General features: G+C 32.7%; 1 protein-coding gene across 1 annotated transcript in view; it reads right to left on the minus strand.

Annotated features, from left to right (window-relative positions):
* The window catches only part of LOC123389925 (cullin-4B-like), a 140,063-nt gene extending 115,424 nt beyond the window's left edge, over positions 1–24,639 (minus strand). Inside the window, exons 1-11 of the mRNA XM_045072828.1 lie at positions 24,560–24,639; positions 22,070–22,294; positions 19,511–19,626; positions 12,357–12,460; positions 12,043–12,112; positions 9,076–9,149; positions 8,197–8,359; positions 7,992–8,081; positions 6,485–6,567; positions 5,866–5,933; positions 1,562–1,680 (exon numbers count right to left, since the gene is read on the minus strand). Coding sequence (XP_044928763.1) covers positions 1,562–1,680; positions 5,866–5,933; positions 6,485–6,567; positions 7,992–8,081; positions 8,197–8,359; positions 9,076–9,149; positions 12,043–12,112; positions 12,357–12,460; positions 19,511–19,626; positions 22,070–22,280 — 1,098 coding nt within the window. The 5' untranslated portion in view covers positions 22,281–22,294; positions 24,560–24,639. The remainder of the gene's footprint in view (positions 1–1,561; positions 1,681–5,865; positions 5,934–6,484; positions 6,568–7,991; positions 8,082–8,196; positions 8,360–9,075; positions 9,150–12,042; positions 12,113–12,356; positions 12,461–19,510; positions 19,627–22,069; positions 22,295–24,559) is intronic.
* Positions 24,640–25,096: the final 457 nt, after the last annotated feature.

A 25,096-nucleotide genomic window follows, 5' to 3' on the forward strand; every position in this document is an offset into this window, starting at 1 on the left:
TGATACATGCACCCTGATGTTTGTTTACATTATTTACATTGCTAACAATAGCCAAACTATGCAAAGAGCTCACATGTCCACTGACTTTGAAAGGAAAAAAAAATGATGTGATACGTGCAGACATGCACACACACACACACAGAGGAATATTACTCAGCCATAAAAAAGCATGTAATTTTGCATTTGTAATGACATGGATGGAGTTACAGCAAAATAAGTCAGAGAAAAGGAAATACCATATGATTTCACTCATATATGGGATTTAAGAAACAAAACAACTGAGCAAAAGGCAAAAAATGAAAGACAGAGGTAAGTAAACCTGGAAAAAGACTCTTAAATCTAGAGTAACAAAACAAGATGGCAACCAGAGGAAAGGTGGGTGGAGGATGGGTTGAATAGGTGATGTGGATTAAGAACTGTACTTGTGAGGAGACTGGGGTGTTGTATGGAAGTGCTCAATAGCTAAAGTGTACACCCGAAACTAATATTACACTGTATGCTAACTGGAATTTAAGTTAAATTTTTAAAAGAAAGATTATTCCCAATACCTGTCCCCAAAAAGTTGGGAATCAAAAGGTGGAAACAACCCAAATGTGTGTCCATTTATAAACTGACGAGCACAATGTGGTGCAGATACACAACAGAACATATCAGCCACTAAAAATAATGAAAGAGTGTCAAAACATATTGAACATCCTAAGTAAAGGAATGCAGGAAAAAAACCCACATATTCTATGATTCAATTTCTAGGAAATACCCAAACAGACAAATCAGAATAGACAGAAAGTTGATGAGTAGTTGCTGGGGGATCTGGGAAGAAAATAAGGAGAGTGACTTGCAATGGGTGTTGGGTTTCTCTAGTAGATAACTGAACATAATCCAGAGCTAAATGGTGGTGGTTGTGGAAACCAGCACCCACTATGCAGCCATTCCTTTTATCTTCCCATCCCAACCTCTGGCAGTTACTAAGTTACTTTCTGTCTATCTGTCTCTATGTATGCTATCTGTATGTATATACTAAATGCCACTAAACTGCATACTTTAAATGATGAACACAGTAAATTTTATGTTGTTATTCACCACTTATAAAACGTTATTAATTATTCATTGAAAAACCCTGAACAGCTGAGAACTGTTGGTGAAGGACTCCCTTTGATCTTTAGAATAAGAAAGCTGCCCTCCCTCTATGCTTCCCCAAAACATTTTATGTTTACAGTTTCTTTCAATAATTGTTACTAAACAAGAGACTAAAACTGTGAGGTGGTAAAATAAATAAAAGGTAGGAAAGCAAAATAAAATGTTACACCAATAAATAATGTTCCCATCCTTCCCCCTTCAAAAGGCAAATATTATTTGAGGCAGGATGGAGCTGTATAAACAGAGAAAAAAGGAGTTTTAAGAAAGTTTAAAATACAGATACTTTGTGAATTTCAAGTTAGTAAACATTTCTTAGATAAGAAGATAAAAATTTCTAGAGTAAAATTACAATACATTATTGGAGTGGGAAAACAAGCCATAAATAATCTAAATTATTTTTCAATTATTCTATCTTCTTTAGTACCTTTATATAATCAATCCAGTGTTGGAGAAGAACTTGAACTCCACAGTCTACCCTACTAAACAGTTGATAAAGTAGAGACAAATCCTCAATCCTGTTTTCATCAAGAAGATAGCATAAGCCTGATTATTAGAAACATGAAGACAAAGTCATCAATATAAATATCCACCTCAAATATATGTTAAATGATTATTTTGAGTTTATTACATTAAGATACTCAATTTAAAATAGTACCCTAAACCATACAAATGACAGTTACAGCGGTAAGTTTCTTTTAAGCAATCATCAGATGTATAATAAAAAAAAATTATGCCTCTGGACTATTTTTTTTTATTCTCATAACTGCTAGCTTTGTATACTACTGCATATTTCAAATTATTGCCCCCAAATATGTTATATATTAAAAAGCAATACAGTAAACAAGTTTGTAGTACCGACACTAGTGTGCAGGAAAAATGAGAAATTTTTAATTCTAATTTAAAAATTAGTAATTAGAAACACTAAATATCGATTAACTACCAGGTATTGATTTTTACATGAGAAGAGAAATAAGTTAGAGATGATCAAGTACAAAAAGGATGCTATACAGTGTATTCAAATATATAAACAAATCTAATCACTGAATAAATAAATGTAAAAATAAAATCCCAGAATGCAAGGATATACAGGAATATATTTGTTCAGCATCAGAATATATTAACATCACCTCATCACAAATAAACTGAATAAACCCTCACTGTCCAAAAAAACTTTCTGCCAACTCTTTTTCTTGGAACTATACGTATCATAGTTAACATATATCAATCAGTAAGGTAAGATCAATAATATAAGGTTTTAGAATTTTATTAGCATTCCTCAACTTCAAAGATCTAAAAACTCTATTTTACTTCAGTTCACTTCTCACTTCCCACTGTGTTGATAGTTGATAAATACCTTTCTAATCATACCACACTATCAGGATAACAATTTAGTATGGTTTGTGTGAAGTGTTAAGTCTTTTGGTATTTTAAATTTAAATTTAGTAAAAAAAAAATAAGTTGAGAAAAGATATAATGATTATGTTAGATTATGGATTTTCATCGACTTTTCTGATTATCAAAGACTAATGGTCAACTGAAAGTTTTCAATCATTAAAAAGTCACTCGTTGTTCTAAAATACACAGGGTGATGACTGTCCAATTTCATTAATATATGTATTAAAACAGGTTAATTTTATGGTATAAAAATTATATCTCATTTTTTTAAAAGAGGACAAACGTTGGCACCGAAATACTTTTTGAATCTAGAAATAGGATCATAAAAATAGGAAATCCTTCCTTAAAAATAGGAAATCCTTAAAAATCTTTAAAAATAGGAAGAAAACCTAAACGTTCCACATTTGGAGCCTCAATTTACTTTTGCAAATCTCTATTTTCAATTTACACAAAAAGGAATGTTAGTGTTTTTTCCCTTTGCAAAGGGAACATGGTGTGTAAGCAATTTATTCCATAAATGAAAAGAAATCTGATGAATTGATTAAATTATCTTCTAAAAAAAACCAAATAAAGCTAAAAACAAGAAGGACCCCCCTTTTTCTTTAAGATAACAAATTTCTGGTTTATTTCAATTGTATACACATACTCAAGACTTCTCTGGATTTATTCTCTACTCACCCTATAAACAAAGACACCCCCTTTTTAGTAGAAACCCACCTGTTTTTGTTTTTTTTTTTCCCCTGTAGTTTCTTTAAAAATGTGTTTAAAAACATTAGTTCCTAATTCTATAAAACTGTTCAACTGCCTTTTAAAGTTCCTGGATTACTATTCTGAGCGGGCAAATGTTATATCTTCTACTGGAAAGTACAAGTAAGTCCTCCTATTTTGGTAAATCCAAGAAATAAAGGAGAAAAATGGTGTGAGGCACCATCCATGATATCAGCTTCCAGTGCTAAAGCTGTAGGAAATTTAATTTATTTTATTCACAGAACACAAACCATTAGTACAAAACAAGAAAAAGCAAGAATTAAAAGGGAAAATGCTAATCGAAGCTCATAAAGTTGTATGTTTGTGTGTGTAAAGGTTAAAAGGGATATTTATGCAATGCTAATAACCTTGGGTTTTTTTCTATTCACAAATCCATTAAAAAATCTAGTCAATCCTTTATGTAGTTTTTTTTTTAATTTTTAATTTTTTATAAACATATATTTTGATCCCCAGGGGTACAGGTCTGTGAATCACCAGGTTTACACACTTCACAGCACTCACCAAAGCACATACCCTCCCCAAGGTCCATAATCCCACCCCCTTCTCCCAAACCCCTTCCCCCCAGCAACCCTCAGTTTGTTTTGTGAGATTAAGAATCACTTATGGTTTGTCTCCCTCCCAATCCCATCTTGTTTCATTGATTCTTTATGTAGTTTTTTAACATTGCTTTAGGGCACCTGGTGGCTCAGTGCTTTAAAACCTCTGCCTTTGGCTCAGGTCAAGTTCCCAGAGTTCTAGAATGGAGCCCTGCAGCATCGGGCTCTCTGCTCAGCAGAGAGCTTGCTTCCTCCTCTCTCTGCCTGCTTCTCTGCCTACTTGTGATCTCTGTCTGTCAAATAAATAAAATCTTTAAAAAAATAAAAATAAATAAACTGTAACAACTTAAGGTTTCAGATAACTGTGATTTCAGTAAAGTGTAAAAGTTGGTGTTGAATGAAAGAGCATTTTCAGAGTGAGTGCAAAGAGCTGAGTTTCAGGATCATCACAAATGATAAATATGCTTAGATTATGCTCAAGTAACTTAGGAAAATGAATGCTAAATAAACCTTTTATCTCCGTACTAAAACTTTTTTTTTTTTTTTAATTTCAGGAGTCTTCCAAGTTCCCTTATAATAAATCACATTAATTCTTCTAACGGTAATTCTGAGTCAAATTGAATTTGACTTACAAACTAAATTATCCAAATATATTTATGGCCAGACCAGAAAGCTGCCGAACATCACTGCTCCCCCAGTCACTGTGGGATCAGAGCAAGGTGCCAAGTAGCTTGTATGAAGCCCTACTAATACTGCCACGAGAAGCTCCATGGGAAGCCGTGCAGCCTGGGCCAGTCTGCAAGCTTCAAATCTGCAGTTCCAAGGCACTAGAGAAAGGCACTGCCCAGTGTAGAGGACTAAAGATGCCCCTGAGACATGGCAAGCATTTTAAGTAGGTTGCTTATTTTTAATAAATCTATTTTTGATGGTGTGAATGTACATCTAACATAGAGGAAAAAAATCAGTATTTGTGTTTTCCCTACTCTATTTTATATTTCTCTTATCAAAAAAGTTAAATTTTAGTTTATCTGTTTACAAGTCACTTCAAGTGATAATAAGTAAACATAATAACTAAATATTTAGGTTAAGAGTAAAACTTAAAGTTATAGAACAGTTTGGATTAACAGTTGAAATCAATTCCTTGCCCAGTGATAAAATTACCTTAATTAATGCAATAGTCTCTCTTCTTAACCATAAAGCCAGGTCTCCCTCTCTCTCTACAAAGTTACTAGAATAACTTTGTTACAAAGTTACTAGAATAACCTACATGCTCTTTCTGCTCAAAAATATTTCAGTCATATCTACAATATAACCCAACTGTTCAAGAAGCCAATGTGATCAACTACATCTACTCCTCCAGATTAAAACCAACATTCATCGATCTCTAATAAAAATCTTTTCAGGATACTTCAGCAACACTGACCCTCCCTTTTTACCTTAATTATGCCTAAATCTTTTTCTTGGTTGGATATCACCAGGCAGACTCTCCTTTTCTTTAAAACAACAACACAACAACAACAACAACAAAAACATTTATTTAGTTATTTGAGCAATAGCATGCCCATTCACGAGTAGAGAAGATCAGAGGGAAAGACCCTCCAAGCAGACTCCTTGTGTTGAGCCTGGAAGTGTGAACTAGTGAGTGGGACAGGACAAAGGCGAGGATCTCTAGACCCTGAAATCACAACCTGAGCCTAAACCAAGAGTCCCATGAAACTTAAATGTATTAAATTACATTAAATAGTGTAATACATTTTTCAAATGCCAGCCAAAAAAAAAAAACCCCTCCACCACATTATTATTTTGAGGCATATAAATAACTCTCATTTAGTATTCATAACTTTAAAAAACCCGACTAAACTTACATGACAAAAACTACTGCTGCAAATGAGAAAAAAAATTTTTATCTCATTTCATATATATCACTTCCAAAGAAGATGTATAACACAGAATACAATAATTAAATTTAAAAATGAAAAAAAATTATTTTTCCTTAATACTATTTTGTTAGACATATCTTTTCATTTACCTTTCTGAAGAACTGCTGATAAATGTTCACCTAGAAGCTGCTTTTCTACAATAGCAATTAATAGCTTCCTGTTTAAAAATAAAATTTTAAATTACTAAAAGATTCTCATACTGGAGAGTTAAAACTACTCCCCAAGAGGGTAGTGCCTTTGTTATCAATTTTTGACATCTTAAGTTGTTACTCATGTATCACTAACATAAAATTGCTATTTTTGATTATCTTAATCATCTTCAGTAAGATTGAATTTTATTGCATGAACTTCCCCTGATTTTAAAAATCACCTGTAATTCTCATTACCTAATTGGAGGAAATTAGGTAATAACAGACATTGAGTTTACAAAAAAATATTCTTTCATCTGTAATTCAACAAGATCAACAACAGATTTTCCTACTTTGGCTCCCCCAAAACTTGAAAAATAAACTTAACAAACAAATTTGTTAGGCATTCCCATTACTTTGATACAAATGAAGAAGTGGGAGATGAACTAAGCAAAAAAAGGAAAGAAATTTATGATTTCATCTTATCATATGATAATTATAAATCTCTTTAAATAGTAGTGATCTTAAAGTATAATAAATATGTAATCATATATATAATTATGTAATACGTAATTCTTACTGTGTATTAAGGTGTAGGTAGGTTCTAACTCTGTCTACCTCTTCTTCTAAGAGCTTCTGGATATGGTAAAGACACCCAGGAATCTGAAAAAATATTTTAAGTTTTCTATTTCTAAGAATCATAAGAATTAAAGCACAAAAGTTATAAATAAAAACAAGCAAGCAGGCAAACATAAATATTCCTATCGTAAATCAGTTTAGTGTCATAAAGACACAGCTACATGCTCCATTCATTTCTATATAATCAGAATCCCAAGAATTATACAGCAGAGTATAATTTGTAATTGGAAACGCTGTGGTTTGAAACTAAATATAAGTAAAACAAAACCATAAAATACTCAAGCAAAGGGCTGCCAGAAACGAAAAGAGAAACTGAAAATTCGACAACAGCTGGTGACATCAGTAGTTGGTGGCATATATGTATATGCTATATAGTATACATAGAATCTACACACATGATTATAAAATGATATATACGATAAGATATAAAAATAGGATATGATATATCTTATATAGCTATATGTATCTTATATATAAAAATAATGGATAGGGTGCCAAGATAAAAAGATAAATAATGAATAGAGCACTAAGACAAAAACCAGCAAGGACACAAAAGACTTTAACAACACTAAACAAGAACTAACAGCCCTTTGCAAAACACCCCCCAACAGTAGAATACACATTCTACTTAAGCACACATGGAGCATTCAGCGAGACAGAGCCCCTCAAACCACAAAACAAGTGAATGTATTTAAAAAGAATGGAATCATACAAATCATACCCCAAAATTATACCATGTGTGCTCATTTACTCACAACTGGAGTGAAAATGGGATATTTTGAGAAATTCCCAAATTTGAGAAATTTGAGAAATTCACAAATATGTGGAAATTAAACATGACATTTCTCAACAACTAATCTGTCACAGAAGAAATCAAGAGGCAAACTAAGAAGTACTTTAATGTGATTGAAAATAAAGCCAGAATGTACTGAAAATTAAGGATTACAAATAAATAGATTTATAGTTTATAGTTGCAAATAAATAGATTTGAAATGGAAATATCTCAAAACAATAACCTAACTTTTTTTAACCCAATTTATAGTTGCAAATAAATAGATTTGAAATGGAAATATCTCAAAACAATACCCTAACTTTTTTTAACCCTATTTTCTACCTAAAGACACTACGAAAAGATCAAACTAAACCTGAAGCAAGCAAAAAAAATAGTGTGGCATTTAATGAAATAGAAATGAAAAAACCAACCAGAAAAAAAAAAAAAAACTAAAAACTAAGAGCTGGTTCTTTGAAAAGGTCAACAAAACTGACAAAATTTTAGCACGACTGAAGAAGAAGAAAAGAAAAAAAAGTTTCAGTAAGAAAAATATGTCAAAATATATATGGGAATTATAAACATCTCATTGGAGATGGAGAACCATCTCCACAAGGATTTAATGATCTGTTCCACAGATAATGAAAGAATTTATAACTGTCATCTCAATTTCAAGTACCTCCTTTTTTTGCATTATCTTCCTTCCCTCTGCTGCATAGAACTGGCTTGTTTCTTCTAAGAATTTATTTTCAAATGACTCTTGGTAAATCTAAGATGGAATATATTAAAAACAAACAAACAAAAAAACCTCAGTTGAAACTTATCTTTAAAATATCAGGTTAGAAATCAATTTTCAATTTAATTAAACTTAAAGAATTACTTACCTGTAGATCAGAAAGCATAGTTAAAAGCCTTTGAATCAGACATCGATCAATCATTTCACCATTTCTTTCTTTTTCAATCAACAGAAGAATTCCATCTATGATCCTGCTGTGAATATTCTGATCACAAATTATATATGATTTAAATAATTCAAGGCCCATGTCCCTGAAACAATGACAACAAAATAAAAACCTGCCTAAATAAATAATATTTTGGTAAAATATTTGTAATTTTGTTCTGTAAATTTGTGTGTTTTTTTGCCATCAATTATACTTTTTTATATATATTGCACTTCCCCCCACACAAAAGAAAATACACTGTGATGTAAAGTTCATTCTACCTACAGTTGGCTAAATTCTTCTATTTTGTTTTTGATGGTCTGAAATCGATCAAAATAAATAAGATTTCAGAGTATATTAAGTATATGGGATGTCATGCATAATTCCTTAATTAAAAAAATAAAATAATATAAAATTTAGGATGACTCCAAAGCTGCTACAATCACTCCATTTTAGATTTTTCAGCCTTCATTAACACAATTTAATTTCAGTTTACTGACTTTCTAGTGTTTTAATAATAAAGTATATGAAATATCTTAGAATATATCTTAGAATTTGTATGTTTCTGAAATAAAATAGTTTATTAACAGAGATCAATTAAAAATTAACATATAATCTGTGATACTGTGTAATCAAATACAATTTCAAAACATTTTTGTTTCATGAAAAATATAGAGAAATACATATTTTTGAAATTATTTTTGAAAGTTTATAAATTTATCTTACTAGGTCTTCTTTCAGTTAGGAGATAAAAAAGTGATCACAAATTACATATTTTTCAAGTAATTTTTCAATTTTTCAAGTAATTAATTGTATCCTTACCAAATGGAAGACAACATCGAAATTTGAGAAACATAAGTTCTATCTAGGAACAGAAAAATGTTCCTAATCATGCTCTGTCAGAAATAAAACAAAGGTAAAACATTATGTCTGAAAAATTTTGGGGTTAAATTATTAAATCTTAAGAAAAGCTCATTATTTATAAACATCACTATCAATCTATAAATCTAACCTGGTCAGTAGTGTATTTATTTATCTCGGAAAGAGAGCCTTTCAAATTTTTCACTTTTTTTCTACATTGCTAGTTGTTAAAAAATAAAGATTAATGGAGAAATATAAATAAAACTTACATAGCTTACTCATGTAAAAATTAAGAAACAATAGAAGATTAGAGGACAGAAAATAAAAGAGAGCTAGAGTTGTGGATAATAAAACAAGAAGAAATATGAGGAATTAACAGGAATACCTACCTAGGACCAAGGCTATGTACAAATATAAGATCTTATGCTTTGTATTTGAAGACACACAGAGTAACAAGAGAATTCTTTACTCTGAATATAATGGTTGTGTATAAATTAATTGCAATGTGAGCATATACAGCAATACCAGTTCTCAAATATTCTTGTCTCAAGACCCCTTTATATTTTTAAAGAGTATTGATGAAACCAGAGAATTTTCACTACCGTGTTATATGCTAATATCTGCTATACTAGAAAAATAAAATGAGAAAACACTAAGGATTAAATTTGGTGATAAATTTAGTAACAAAAATTTGTTACTAAAGTGAATTTGTTAAGAAATAAGTTTTTAGTCATTTCAATTTTAAAACAATAATTGCAAGGATATGAGCTTTCATTTACAATATGAATAAATTTTAGAGATCTAATGTAAAGCAAGGTGGTGAAAATAAACACCCTCTATACTGAAAAACACTTGAAAGTTAATGAAATCCTTAAATGTTCCAGTAATTATGTGAGGTGATGAAGGTGTTAGCTGGTGCTACTGCGGTGATCATTTTGCAGTATATAAATGTATCAAATCATCACACTGTATATCTTAAACTTGCACAAGGCTATGTCTCAATTATATCTCAAAAATGTGTAAAGAATTCATCATGTAAAAAAAGAAATAGAGTATTAATAATTAAAATACACCTTTATGTGTAATGCAAACTTGCTTTCAGATGGGGAAAACCAAATGAGAAACAAGAGAAAACCAGAGAGGTAATAAAGAGATAAGATCCTACAAAGTATGATAAGTCTGATAATATCTTAAACGACGAATTTTTCCAGGAAGTATTTTCCAGCTTATCTGGTCCAATGTGACATGGAGTAACATATATAGCATGCTTGTTTCCCCTTACATACAATCCTTCAAACTGGATCACAGTTTGTTTGGATTTGGATCACAGATCAAAAACCCAGAAAGACAGCCTAAATATGGTCTTTCACTTTTGTGGCAAGTTCACAATCTCTATAAATAATGTGATTAAATTTATAAGATTTTAAAATATGCTTGTACAATCTTAACTTTGGCAATGATTGTACTCACAGATAATTTGTTTTTAGAAAATTTTTTTGCCTTTTGTACTTTTTGCTTTAACTTAAAACATTTATGGCATCTCTTTGCTGATTCCCCTTGGAGCTCTGCATAGAGCGTTTGGAAGTGTTACAGGAAGGGATAATTATGCTGTCCAGAGAATCTTGTCATGTAACAGTGCTGCATGAGATTAAGGATATTGATAGTTGCATAGTTCACAGCCTTGATTTTGAGCCAAGACTCATGATCACTTTTCTAAGTAAGTGTGAAGACTAGAAAGCTGTGATGTGGTAGCCACCTATATGACTAAGGAGGATATGAGAGAGAATCAGAAATGAATGAGAATGGTTTTAACAACTCCAAACAATCAGTTAAATAGTTAAAGTTCACATCCTCTCCCTTTGAATTCCTGTAAGATAAGCTCCACAAGAGGCACAGAGCATTAGCTTTTTCTTCTCCTTATGGTGGCAGCCAAAGATTTTGCTGTCAGAGTAAGGGGACGTATATCAGCTCCTGTTCTGTCCCAGGGGCAGGGACAACCAAGAGTAAGAGGAACTTTTGGAGTTGGTATGTTTGTTCACTATTGATTGTGGTGGTGGCTTCCCAGGGGTATAAATATGTCAAAACTTACTGAACTGTAAGCTCAAGTAAGTATCTGTGGCCTATCATATATCAGTTATGGCCCAATAAAGATGTTTTCAAAAAGAACCATAAAAAAAATCAGATAAATACTTTCATGTCATAATTTATGTGGGCCATCCCTTTTATATTTAAAAAAATATAAATTCTTATCACTATTTTAAAGAATATGAACAGTTTAGTCTATTCTAGCTGTCTTTATGCAAGAAACTGGGAAAAACGCTTTCCATCAGTGAAGATTTAAATTCATAGTTTTGTTTTCACACATTAAATAAAAATTTAAAACTTGTAGTAATAGTATTAACACATTATATTATCTCATAGTTTATTATACCAAAATTGAAAAGTGACCACAATTTGCATCATATTTTCATCCTCAAAACACATAAATATCTTATGTCAAAATATTTTAAACAGTTTATCTGTCTAATTTAGTATAATTCCCTTTGTTATAGCTCCAATTCCTTTATGGCACATTCCCTTGTATATTCAAACCTCAGATGATAAATTACTAATATCAGGTAGTACTTACTAAGTGAAACCCAATCTGACATGTATTTTGTGACATTCATTTAATCTCAAATTAATGCTAAATACTACTATATCTAAAATATAATTACCTCTTAGAAAAAAAATGTCCAAACTGTAAGCAAACCAGTAAATTACAGTTGAAATTTTAAAGAACTAAGAATAGACTTCTACCATAAAATCCTTTCCAAATCTGTTTTTAAATAAAGCATGAGTACTACACTTTGGATTATTTCTTTTATAGACCATCTAACACATTCCATAATAATTCTCTTAACTAAAAATACAATTTCTACAAACTACCATTTGTCTGCCATGATTTTGCCAGCATTTATCCATTTTCTTTAGAAAAGGGCCAGTATCCAAAGAATACATGAAGTAATGTTAAGAAAAAGCTTATATTCTAAAACTGACACACATTCTGCAAATGGAAGATACAACTTCCAAAAGACAGTACTTGGTAAAACTGATTAATGCTAACCGTAGGTCCAAGCATCTCTACATCTTATACAAACAAAATTAATCCCATATGCCAAATTAATTACGCCACTCAACTGATACTGACATGGAAATTGGACAAAATAGGAAAAACAACACAAAGGGAGAAAAAAGGATACTCTCTGAACTGATGAATTTCTGCTTTGATGTGCTGTTCACAAAGCTGCTTCAACTGTTTATATAAGTTTGCAGATAAATTGTAGGAGCAAAGATTTTCAACACTCTGAAAATTAAAAATGTAAGATGAAAAAACAAAATACAGTTTAAACTACTGCTTCCACCTTTATTGATAATATTGAATACTGAGTATGAATTTCATATGAATTTATAAATGAATAGGAACTTAATGACTATTAAATAATAAAAAAGATATTTCAGCATTTATAATTCAGAAAATGTATTTAAAATTCTTCCATTCAAATCAGTATATACTCAGACAGTCACCATAATTAACTCTTCAAAATTTAAAATAATTCCCTCACATTAGTTGGTTAAATCATAAGTTAAACCACTTCTTACCTTTCAGAATATTAAAGGTCATGATATTTGCATAAAATTTATTTTTTTTCCTTTGTATAAAATTTAAAAATTAAGAAATGAATTTAAGATAATGAATAAAATAATAACATAATAAAATAATTACATACACAATTTTATCAAGTGTGGCTTAAAATGCCTGTAAAAACAATTAAAAAACACTTTATTTATATTAAAATACACTCCACTGACCTCTGGAATGATGTCACCAAAAATGGTGGAACATATCCTAGAACATTCTTGGAAAAGAGCTGAAGAGACCCTAATTTCACGTTAGGCTTATATCTAGGATACACCCAAATATAATGAAAGAAATCTAAGAGTTGTGAATAGCAGGGCTAACCAATGAAGGAATGCCCCAATACAAATGTAATCTTCAAGAGCAGAGAAAACTTTTGTGTTGTTTTTTTTTTTTTGGCTGTAATATTTAGTATATCTCAATAAAATAAGTAGCTAACCACTATACTAATAGAACAAGGATCACATATGACAAAGAAAAAAAGTCTAGAAAAATGATTAAAAGCAAGCAAACAAACAAAACAAAACAAAAAAACAAAAGCAATAGCAACAAACTGTGGGAAAGGGCCGGAGCTGCTTTCCAGAGTTGTCATAATACAACTGGACGTTTTGAATTAAAAAGAAAAAAAAATCTCTGGTGTGGGGGTAAGATGGCAGAGAATGAGGGCACCCAACTAGCCTCCTTCCTCAAATACAGCTAAATAAATATCAACTCATTCTGAACACCCCAGAATTCAACTGGAAGTCTTCAAGAACAAAGCTGCACAACTACAAACAGAGGAAACAACCTCTGGAAGCTTCTTACAACAAGCTGACAAAAATACACCTAGGATCTAGCTTTCTTTATTTATTTTTGAAATTAAAAAAAAAATGTAATTAGATTTTACTTTTTTTTCCCTCCAAAATGACAAGATGGAAAAATTCAGCCCAAAAGAAAGAACTGGAAGAAATGTTGGCCAGGGATTTAATCAATACAGATATCAGTAAAATGTCTAAATTAGAATATAAAACAACAATTGTAAGGTTACTAAAAGGCATAGAAGACACTAGAGAATCCCTCACTGTAGAGATTAAAAGAGCTAAAATCTAGTCAAGCCAAAATTAAAAATGCAAAGACTGAGATGCAATCCCAAATGGATGATGCCATCACAATGATGGATGACTCAGACCAATGAATCTGTGATACAGAAGATAAAATGATGAAATATGAGATGAAAAGAAGAGGGAAACAAAGAATCATGAAGGAAGACGTATAGAACAAACTTAGCGGCTTTCTCAAATGGAGTAATACTCATATTATAGGTGTCCCAAAAGGTGCAAAAGAGAAAAAAGAGGCAGGTTAATTTGAGCAAAAATATTTTTTTGAGAGAGCCGAGAGAGTGCACACAAAAGGGATGGCAGGGGTGGGTGGAGGCAGGAGGCAGGTTAGAGGGAGGAGGAGAGAGAAAATCTTAAACAGACTAAGCATACCAGCACAGAGTCCAGTGTGGGGCTTAATCTCATTACCATAAGATTATCACCTGAACCCAAATCAAAAGTCAGACACTTAATCAGCTGAGCCCAGGCATCCCCAGGTGACCAAATTTTAGCTGAAAACTTTCCTAATCTGGGGAAGGACACAGACATCAGAATCCAAGAAGCACTGTGAACTCACATTAAATTCTACAAAAGCCAATCACTGCCATGGCAGTCATAGTCAAATTCACAAAATACAAGAGACCTGAAAGCAGCAAAGGAAAATAGTTCTTAATTTATAAGAGAAGATAAATCAAATTTACAGCATATCTGCCCACAGAAACATGCCTGGTTAGAAGAAAGTGTAAGGATATATTCAACCTACTCAACGGGAAAAACATGGGGCCAAGAATATTTTATCCAGTAAGCTTGTCAATTAGGATAGAAGGAGAGATAAAATTTCCTGACAAATGAAAATAAAAGGAGTCTGTGAACACTAAGCCCCACAAGAAATATTAAAGGGGACTGTTTGAGTGGGGAAAAAAGATCAAATGTAACAAAGACTAGCTAGAAAGGAACAGAGGACAACACCAGAAACACAACTCTACAGGTAACACAATAACCTTAAATTCATCTTTCAATGATTACTCTGAATGTAAATGGACTCTGTGCTCTGATCGAAAGACAAAGGGTATCAGAATGGTTTCAGAATCAGATACCAAAGATATCAGTATCAGAAACCAAGATTCATCTACATGCTGTCGACAAGGGACTAATTTTAGACATAGAGACACCTGCAAATGGAAAGTGAGGGAGGGAATGGAGAACTACCTATGATGCAAACGGACTTCAAAAGAGATCCAGAATAGCCACACTCTTTTCAGACAAACCAAATTTTAAAGACTATAAGAGGAGATGAAGCTGGATATTATAATGTAATTAGGGGCCTATCCATCAAAAAGATTTAACAATGGTAAATATATATGCCCCAACTTGGGAACACACAAATACATAAATCAATTAATAACAAAGATAAACAAACGCATTAATAATAATACCATAATAGCAGGGGACTTGAACATCCCACTCACAGCAGTGGACAGCTCATCTAAGCAGAAAGCGAACAGGGAAACAATAGCTTTTTTTCTTTCTAAGCACAACGTGGGGCTGAAACTCATGACCCTGAGACCAGGACCTGAGCTGAGAACAAGAGTCAGACACTTAACCAATTGAGCCAACTAGGCACCCCAACAATCAGGAAATTCAAGAAGAAATAAACAAGTACACGGAAGCAAATGGAAATGAAAACATGGTAGTACAAAACCTTTGGGAGGAAGCAAAGCAGTACTAAGAGGGAAACATATTGCAAAAGAAACCTACCTCAAATATAGAACCTAACCTTTCACCAAAAGGAACTAGAAAAGGAAGAGAAAATAAAGCCTATACAGGCATCAGAAGAAGAGAAATAAAATTAGGCCAGAAATAAATGACATTGTTATTAACAACAAAAGACAGAACACATTAGTGAAACTAAGAACCGATTCTGTGAAATAAATAATAAAATTGATAAAATTCTAGCCAGATTTATCAAAAAGAGAAAGGACCCAAATAAATAAAATCAGGAACGAAAGGGGAGAGAACACAACCACACCACAAAAATACAAACATAAGAATTGTGAGCAAATTATATGGCAACAAGCTTGGCAACCTGGAAGAAATGGACAAGTTCCTTGAAACATAAACACTACTGGGACCCCTGGGAGGTTCAGTCAATTAAATGGCTGACTCCAGCTCAGGTCATAATCCTAGGCTCCTGGAACTGGGTCCCACATTGGACTCCTTGCTCAGTGAGGAGCTTGTTTCTCCCTCTGCTTGCTCTGCCTGATGCTTCACCTGTTTGTGCTCTCTCTCTCTGTCAAATAAATAAATGAAATCTTTAAAAAAGGAGAAAGGAAGGAAGGAAGGAATGAACGAACTACCAAAACTGAAACTGAAAGAAATAGAAAATTTGAACAGATCTATAACCAGCAAAGAAATTGAATCAGTAATCCTGATTCAATCTCCCAACAAACAAAAGTCCAGAGCCAGATGGCCTATAAGGGAATTCTACTAGATATTTAAAGAAAAAGTAATACTTATTCTTCTGAAACTGTTCCCTAAAAGTATAAATGGAAGGAAAATCTCCAAATTTCTTCTAAAAGACAAGCATTACTTTGATTCCAAAACCAAAGACCCCATGTAAAAGAATTACAGGTCAATATTCCTGATGAACACAGATGCAAAAATTTCTCAAGAAGTTATAGCAAACTGAATTTAACAGAACATTAAAAGAATTATTCAGTATTACCAAGTGGAATTTATTCCTGGGCTGGAGAAGTGGTTCAATCAACAGCCTACACCACCTTCCATTAAGGAAAGGATTAGAATCATATGGTCCTCTCAGTCAATGCAGAAAGAGCATTTGATAAAATATAACATCCATTCTTTAACAAATCTTCAACAAAATAGGTGTAGATGGAACACACCTTGACACCTTAACATAAGGCCAACAAAAGACCCACCACTATTATCATTATCAATGGGGAAAAACTGAGAGCCTTTCCTCTACAGTCAAGAACAAGACAAGGATGTAACATAGCACTAGAAGCAATATGACAAGAAAAACAGAAAAAGAGAGAAAGAAATAGAACAGAAAGAGAGAGAGAGAGGGAGGGAGGGAAGGAAAAAGGGAGGAAGGGAGGAAGAAAGAAGAGAAAGAAAGAAAAAAAAAAAGAAATCAATCAATCAATCAATGCCAAATGCTTGGCCTGCATCTTTCTTGATGTTTTGGATGGATTGATTTCTTTTTTTCTTTCTTTCTTTCTCCTCTTTCTTCCTCCCTTCCTCCCTTTTTCCTTCCCTCCCTCCCTCTCTCTCTCTCTTTCTTTCTTGTATACCCATTTCCCTCCTAAGGTGTGCTCCTAAATGAAGATTTCTATGTAAGCAGATGATGATTTTTCCTGTCAATACCAGCACTGTATTACTAACATGCAAAATACTGCAGATTTATTTTGACAAATTAAAGTTAGCCAGTCACAAAAAAAAAAAAAAAAGGAAGAAAGAAAGATGCCAAAATTTTGTTATTTGCAGATGACATGATACTCTGGTAGAAAACCCAAAACTCCACCCAAAAGTTGCCAGAAGTAATACCTGAATTCAGCAAAGTCACTGGACATAAAATCAATGCACAGAAATCAGTTGTATTTCCCTATACCAGTAACGAAGCAGCAGAAAAAGAAATCGAGGAATCAATCCCATTTGCAATCGCACCAAAACCAGTAAAGTATACTACCAAGAGATAAAAGAAGTTAAAGATATGTATCCAAAAACAATAGAACGCTTATGAAAAAAACTGGAGAAGACACAAATAAATGGAAAAGCAACCCAGATTCATGGATTGGAAGAATAAACTTGTTAAAATATCTGTAATACCAAGAAAAAAAAAAAGTCTGTAGTACCCAAAGCAATCTAGACATTTAATGCAATCCATATCAAAACATCACCAGCATTTTTCACAGAGATGAAACAATCCTAAAATTTATATGAAACCACAAAAGATCTTGAATATCTAAAACAATTCTGAAAAACATAAACAAAACTGGAGGCATAATGATTCCAGTTTCCAAGCTATATTAACAAAGCTATGGTCATCAAAACAGTAGGGTACTATAAAACAAAACTAAACAAAAAGCAGTATGATATAGTCACAAAAACAGAGAAACAGATAAATGAAACAGAAGACAAAACCTACAAAAGGACCATAACTCTGTGGCTAACTAATCAACACCAAAGCAAGGAAGAATATCCAGTGGAAAAAAAGTCCTGTCAACAACTGGTATTGAGAAAACTAGACAGCCATGTGCAGAAGAATGACACTAGAGTACTTTCTTACACCATAAGCAAAGATGAATTCAAAACTGATGAAAGACCTGTGAAACAGGAAACCAACCAAAACCAGGCAGCAACCTCTTTGACCCAAGCCACAAGAACTTCTTACTGTACATGTTTCCAGAGGCAAGTGAAACAAAAGCAAAAAGGAACTACTAGGACTTCACCAAGATAAAAAAACTTTTGCACAGCAAAGGAAATAAACAACAAAACTCAGAGGCAGCCTACAGAAGAGGAGAAGATATTTGCAAACAACATGTATAATAAAGGGTTAATATCCCAAATCTATAAGGAACTTATCAAACTCAAAGCCCCCCAAAAACAAATAATCTAGTAAAGAAATGGGAAGACATGAATAGATACTTTTCCTAAGAAGATATGCAGATGGCTCCAGACACATGAAAAGATGATGGACATCACTCATTATTAGGGAGATACAGATCAAAACCACAAGGAGATACCACCTCACACCTGTCAGAATGGTTAAAATAGCAAAAGAAACAACAGGGGTTGGCAAGGATGTGGAGAAAGTGGAGTCCTCTTCCACTGCTGGTGGAATGAAAAACTGGTGCAACCACTTAAAGGCAGCATGGAGGGTCCTTAAAAAGTTAAAAATAGAACTAACCTACAATCTAGCAACTGCACTCCTAGGTATATACCCAGGAGATACAAAAATACAGATTCAAAGGGATACATGCACTCTGTTGTTTATAGATGCATTATAAAAATAGCCAAACTAAAGAGAGAGCCAAATGTGCATCGACTGATTAATGGATAAAGAAGAGTGGTATATTTACAATAGAAAATTATTCAGTCATCCAAAAAAAAAAGAAAAAGGAACAAAAATCTTGCCATTTGCAGCAATGTGGATAGAGCTAGAGAGTGAAAAAGTCAGGTAGAGAAAGACACATGCCACAATGATCTCATTCATATGTGGAATTTAGGAAAGAAAACAAAGGAACGTATGTGAAAGGAAATAGGGAAACAAATGTTAAGAGACTCTAACAATAAAAATCAAACTATCTCTCCCATTTCAACAAAAAGCTTTTCCAGACTTTTTAAAGAAAAACGTACACAGACTCTGCTAAATTAAACCGAATTATAATAACTTGAAGAATGAGAATATATACATAAAAGCAGAGTATACCCAGCATACTTGTAGCTAAATAAATCCATCAGATATAAATACAGAAATTGAACTGCATGATTGTAAACTATGATGGATTCCATTACAGTGCATGATGACAAGAGATCCAAGCAAATATAATACAATTACTAATATAAACCCTGACTCCATTATGATTAATGAGTAGTTATATCCAAAAATGACACATACCTGATAGAGTTCTTCCAAACTGTATTTAACACAGATATTGTTCTGGATAGCATGTACAGCTTCTTTTAATTTTTGCCATGTTCCTTCAGTATAGTTTTCTAGTATCAGAGGTTTATCTAAAAAATTAACACAAGATTATGGAGAAAAATGTTTGGAGGACAATGTCAAATGCTATAAAATGTAGTATCATCATACATTTAAGACAGATTTATTTTAAACACATATGTTGAGACCATTCAGTGGGTAAAAACAGTCTTCAATAAATGGCATAGGACAAGATACCCACATTCAAAAGAATGAAGAAAAACTGCTATCCTAATATGTTCAAAAAATAATTCAAAATCAAAGGCCTAAATATAAATATGAAATCATAATCTATAAAGCTTTCAGTAGAAAACACAGGGATAAGTCTCCATGACCTTGCATCTTGCAATAGATTCATACATGACACCAAAGGTACAAACATTAGATAATTTATTAGAGAGGTCACTAAGTTAAGATGTAAAATTTCTGTGTATCAAAGGAAAATCAAGAAAGCAAAAACACAACCGTCAACATACAAGAAAATATTTGCTAATCATATAACTGATAATAATCAAGTATGTACAATAAAAAACTTTTGCAACTCATCTACAAAAAAATAAACCCCATTAACAAAGGATTTAAACAGACATTTTCAAGGATATATACAAATGGCCAACGAGCTTATGAAAATTTGCTCAACATAATACGTAAATAGATACATTTAAGTCAAAACTGTGACATATAACTTCATACTACTAGGAGGATATAAAAAATTTTTTGACAGGATGCAGGGAAATTGGAATCCCTGCATATTTCTGGTGGGAATATAAAATTATATGGACAATGTAGAAAAGTTTAGCAGTTCTTTAATTAAACATAAAATCACCATATGATCCCACAATTCTCTTCTTGGTATCTATCCAAAAGAACTAAATACAGGCATTCATACAGAATCTCATATGTAAATGTTCAAAGTAGTGTGCATATTCATACAATGGAATTTTATTTAAGCCGTAAAAATGAAGCATTCACACATGTCACACAATGACTGAACTTCAAAAGCACTATACTACATGAAAGAAGTTGGGCCAATTGTAGAATGATTTCATCTATATGAAACATCCAGACCATGTAAACCCACAGGGACAGAAAGCAAACTGCTGACTGACAGGTAGGGGATAGAAAGGAAGGGGAAAGGGATGGACAGGGAAATGATAATGTTTATGACTATGGGGTTTCATATTTGGGTGATTAAAATAAACTGATTAAATGAAAATGATTAAAATTATTTAGTTCAGAATTGGGGGCATCCAGATGGCTCAGTCAGTTAAGCATCTGACTATTGGTTTTGGCTCAGGTCATGATCTCAGAGTCCGAGGAAAAGCCCCACGTCAAGTTCCACGCTCAGTGGAACTTTCATAGACCAGGACATTCTAGTTGCTAACATCTATCCTAAAAAGTACTAAAATATATAAAAAATATTGGAATTTCAAATCTTCAATCATTTAATAATGCATGACTATAACATGAATTCCAAAAACTCATGTTATTTGAAATATTATTTAGTTCTTAAAGAATGCTTTTTACACTTCAACAATCTATTGTCAAACTTCTGCCTAATAAATCCAGCACGTACTAGGTTCTGGATAAAAAACAAAGGGAAAAACCAGATGGGAAAATGTTAAAAATATTTATATTAAAAGAAAATTTGCCATGTTAAACAGAAATTTTGTGATATTTGAAGTTTTACTTACAATGAAGAGCTGCATTTGTGCAGGAAAGAACTAAAAAATAGGAGTTATTAAATAATATTAATTAAAATAGAGAATGTCAAATTGTTTCCCAGTAATTAAAGATATCAATGAGATTGGCATAAATTCTTTAAACTCTGTAAGCTAAAAATGAGCAACCAGATACCAAAAATGTTGGTTTTTAAAATTCAAACATACCCATGTTACGGATTTCATTTTACAAATTTGACATGAAAATAATTGATTCAATAATTCTGTTGAGTTTCTTATTTTTTATATTAATACTTCCTCAGAATTTTTTAAACACTAAAATGCATCAACTTTGAGGAATGGATTTTCTATGATTTCATTGTTTATATCCAAGTGCATACTTTTTCACCAACACTCTATAACTTATCAGAAATTTAAATTGTCGCCTTTTTACAATCTATGTGAGATCACTTTTCGGTAATATGAAAGATCCACTCACTGAGAAGATAGGAAACAATATAATCTACAAAGTTGTCGCTGTTGAGAAAGGTATGTCAAAGTCAAACAGAGAACTTAAAATGTAGTTTAGAGGGAAACAAAGAAATGAACCATGGAGTGATTTTCAAAAGGGCAAATGTTATTCTGTGGTTATATCATGGCTGGGACTCAAGGCTTCAGAATGCAAAAATAATGTTCCTAAATCTTATAAAAATTAACTGTGCCTCAGACTGTGGATCTCTCCGAATTTAAAATAGAAAAACAGTAATAAGGTATGAGGAGCTAAAACTGAAATCTTAAATGATTATTATGTTACCTTTAAAATTTTTGATTACTAGTTTTTTGACAGACCCAGTGCCAAGCTTGATACTGGCAAAATTAGACAGAGTCGCGGGTGCTTCAGTCAAATCATCTGTGTGATGGTCTGCAGCCACAGAGAAAACTACCAAGTCACTGTTTTTAAGCTGTTCTTGTTCCTGAGAGGCAGAAGCAGATGATGATGATGATGATGAGTCTTCCTCAGCCATTTTCACATTAAGTCCTGTAAAGTACCAAAAAAAAAAAAAAAATTAAAATCAAAGAAATCCAGTTTATAATTCTGTCTACAAAGATTTAAGAAGCTGGATAACAGGAGGAAGATAAAGATCAGAAACAGATAATCAAGGGGTACCTGGGTGGCTCCTTCTGTTAAGTATCTGCATTTGGCTCAAGTGGCAATTCCAGGTCCTGCTCAGCAGGGAGTCAGTATCTCCCTCTCTCTCTGCACCCACCCCCTGCTCATGCATAAATAAATGAAATCTTTTAAAAAGGGAGAGAGATAAACAAGGAAAGCATTTAAGGTGCTCCTGACCCTTGCTGCTATGCTTTAATTTTTTTCCCCTTAATAGTACATGGAAGCAGATGAAAAAAGACCATCAACAAGTATATATAATCTCTAGTGAAATGGACAACACTAACTGCCAGATCAGGAGAGTGAAATACCTTGAAAACATGAAAATAAAGAGAACGAAAAAATAAATATCAAAACAAGAAAAAAAAAGGAAAATAACCAAGATCAAAGGAAAACAAAACAAAACTGAAACAAGAAGAGAGTTTTAGTGATAACATAGCAGCAAATGAGAAAATGATCCTGAAAGAGTTCTGTAGAGTAGGGCAAATTTGGGAAGGAAACACTAAAGATTAGAAAATAAGAGAAAGTGGGAATCAGAGTGGGGGTGGTAGAAAAAAACATAAAATAGAGAAACTCAGGGACAGAAAATGGAAATACAGAGTGAAAGAAAGAAAAAAATATGCAAGGCACCTATAGCAGTACATTTCATAACCTGTTGCAACAAAGAGCTAGCGTGAGGAGAAAAATAAAATAAACACAAACCACAGAAATAGCTAAAAGAGATATTCAGATATGAAGAAATGTAGTACTGAAAGTTAGAAAAAGCAGAACAAAATGCATTTGTTATTGTATTTTGGAATATAACAGTAAACAAAAGAGTCTCTGGACTCTCATGAAACAACCATTATAAAGATGTGGAAAATCTAGCAAGTCTCAAACTGAAGATGCAAAATGAGAAAATACATAAGTAAAAGCTGATGCATGGGAAGAGAGAAGTGAGTTTAATGAGAGTTTAAAGGAGGAAAAAAAAGTAGGGGCAATAAGAGAGAAAGGGTATATAAGAAAAGGAAGGGGGAAACCAGAGAGAAAGTGAAAGAAAGAGCAAGGCAAATATTATTTACTTAATGAGAAAGGCATAAATAAACCATGATAGAAATGAATGTATGGATAAACATGAGAGATTTACGGGAAGAAAGAAGCACTAGACAGAAACAATATACAGGGCAACAGAAAACCAAAAGACATTTTTTAAAAGCACTGATGAAGAAACAAAGACTTCATCACAAAGAAAATGACAACACAAAAGACTCAGAAAAAAAAAATGAAAGGAAGGGAAAAAAGGCAGAAGAGGAAATTAGGGGCAGGAAGGAAGCACAAGAAAGCTTAAAGTCAAAGACATTTCAGGAGAGAGGATATAAAAAGATTATATTGCCTAGGGAATAAGAAATAGAGATTAAAGAGCCAGCACATGCAGTCTGAATACAAAGATACATGGCAACATTTCTATCTGTGAAGAACTCTTTCCCTAAAGATAGAAGTAGGGAAAGAATGAGTGAAAAGAAAACAAGGGGAAAAACCTCAAGAACTGGTGAGGACAAATTTATGAAAAGACCAATGACTTTAACAGAAAGAAACAAAGATCAATACTATTACTTAGAACCATTAAAAAAAAAAAAAAGAAAAAAGAACAAATGAACACAAAAAATGGATAAACAAAAAGATTCAAAATTAGATTAACAGAAAAAGCATACAAAGAAAAATTAAAAGTAACGAGATTAAACCATGAGAGAAATCACAAGGAAAAGTAGAAAAGAAGAAAAATATTAAGAGAAGTATCTTAAGAGCGTCCAAGTTAAACAGTACTGAACCACAGAATAGACGGACAAACATTAAGACGCAAAGTCAAAATAGGTGTTGTGAAAAAGAAACAAAAAATACATCAAATACCTAAAAGAAATATATAAAAGCGTAAAAGCCTGACAAAAATAGCATGTTAAGGGGAAAACTAAAAAGTTTGAAGGAGGGTCAATAGAGGAAAAGTTCACACACACCATCTGTGTTTTGTGAAATTAATGAAATTAACCTGTTCAGAAGTCTGATCATCGCTGAGAGCTAAAATAGCAACATGTTGTTCTTAAGATTAAGGCACAATGAACTAGTAATAATTTACACAGTTTTTGTTTCGATTTTGGTTACCTGCCTCTCTGAAAAGATGGAAAAGTACCTCAGAAGCGACCGTTGACTACCCGCACGGCCTCACGGTCTCGCGATGCGAGACTTGAACTTGTCTTCACCGGAAATGACGGCGTCCCAAATTCTCATTATGACCGAGAGTTGGCAAGCAAAATTACGTGGTGGGTTCAGCAAGGAGGAAGGGAAAAGGAGCTAGAGCCATGTTCATGAAATTTGTCGTACAATTACAAGATCGTTAACACTTTGGGAATAAATAAGTAAAGAAAGAAATTAGGGAGGGAGGGAGGAAGGTAGAAAAGGAAGGAGAGAGATTGGGCCAGATCATTGAGCCCTCAAATGCATACATTTAAATTACTTGAATGTGGGACTTCAATGTATCAATTCTACATACCCTTTCCATAGGGAAGGAAGAGTTAAGCCCCTCGTTTGCTATGTTTTTAACCAAGATATAAAACCTGCCAAAAGTCATTAGTGATGATGTAGGGAAAAATTACCAAGCAGCCTAATTAAAGGTTCTTCATCCTCTTAGAAAAAGAACAA

Source organism: Mustela putorius, unplaced genomic scaffold, assembly GCF_011764305.1.
Source record: "Mustela putorius furo isolate JIRA1106 unplaced genomic scaffold, ASM1176430v1.1 tig00004197_pilon_pilon_pilon, whole genome shotgun sequence".
In the NCBI taxonomy this organism is placed as follows: Eukaryota; Metazoa; Chordata; class Mammalia; order Carnivora; family Mustelidae; genus Mustela; species Mustela putorius.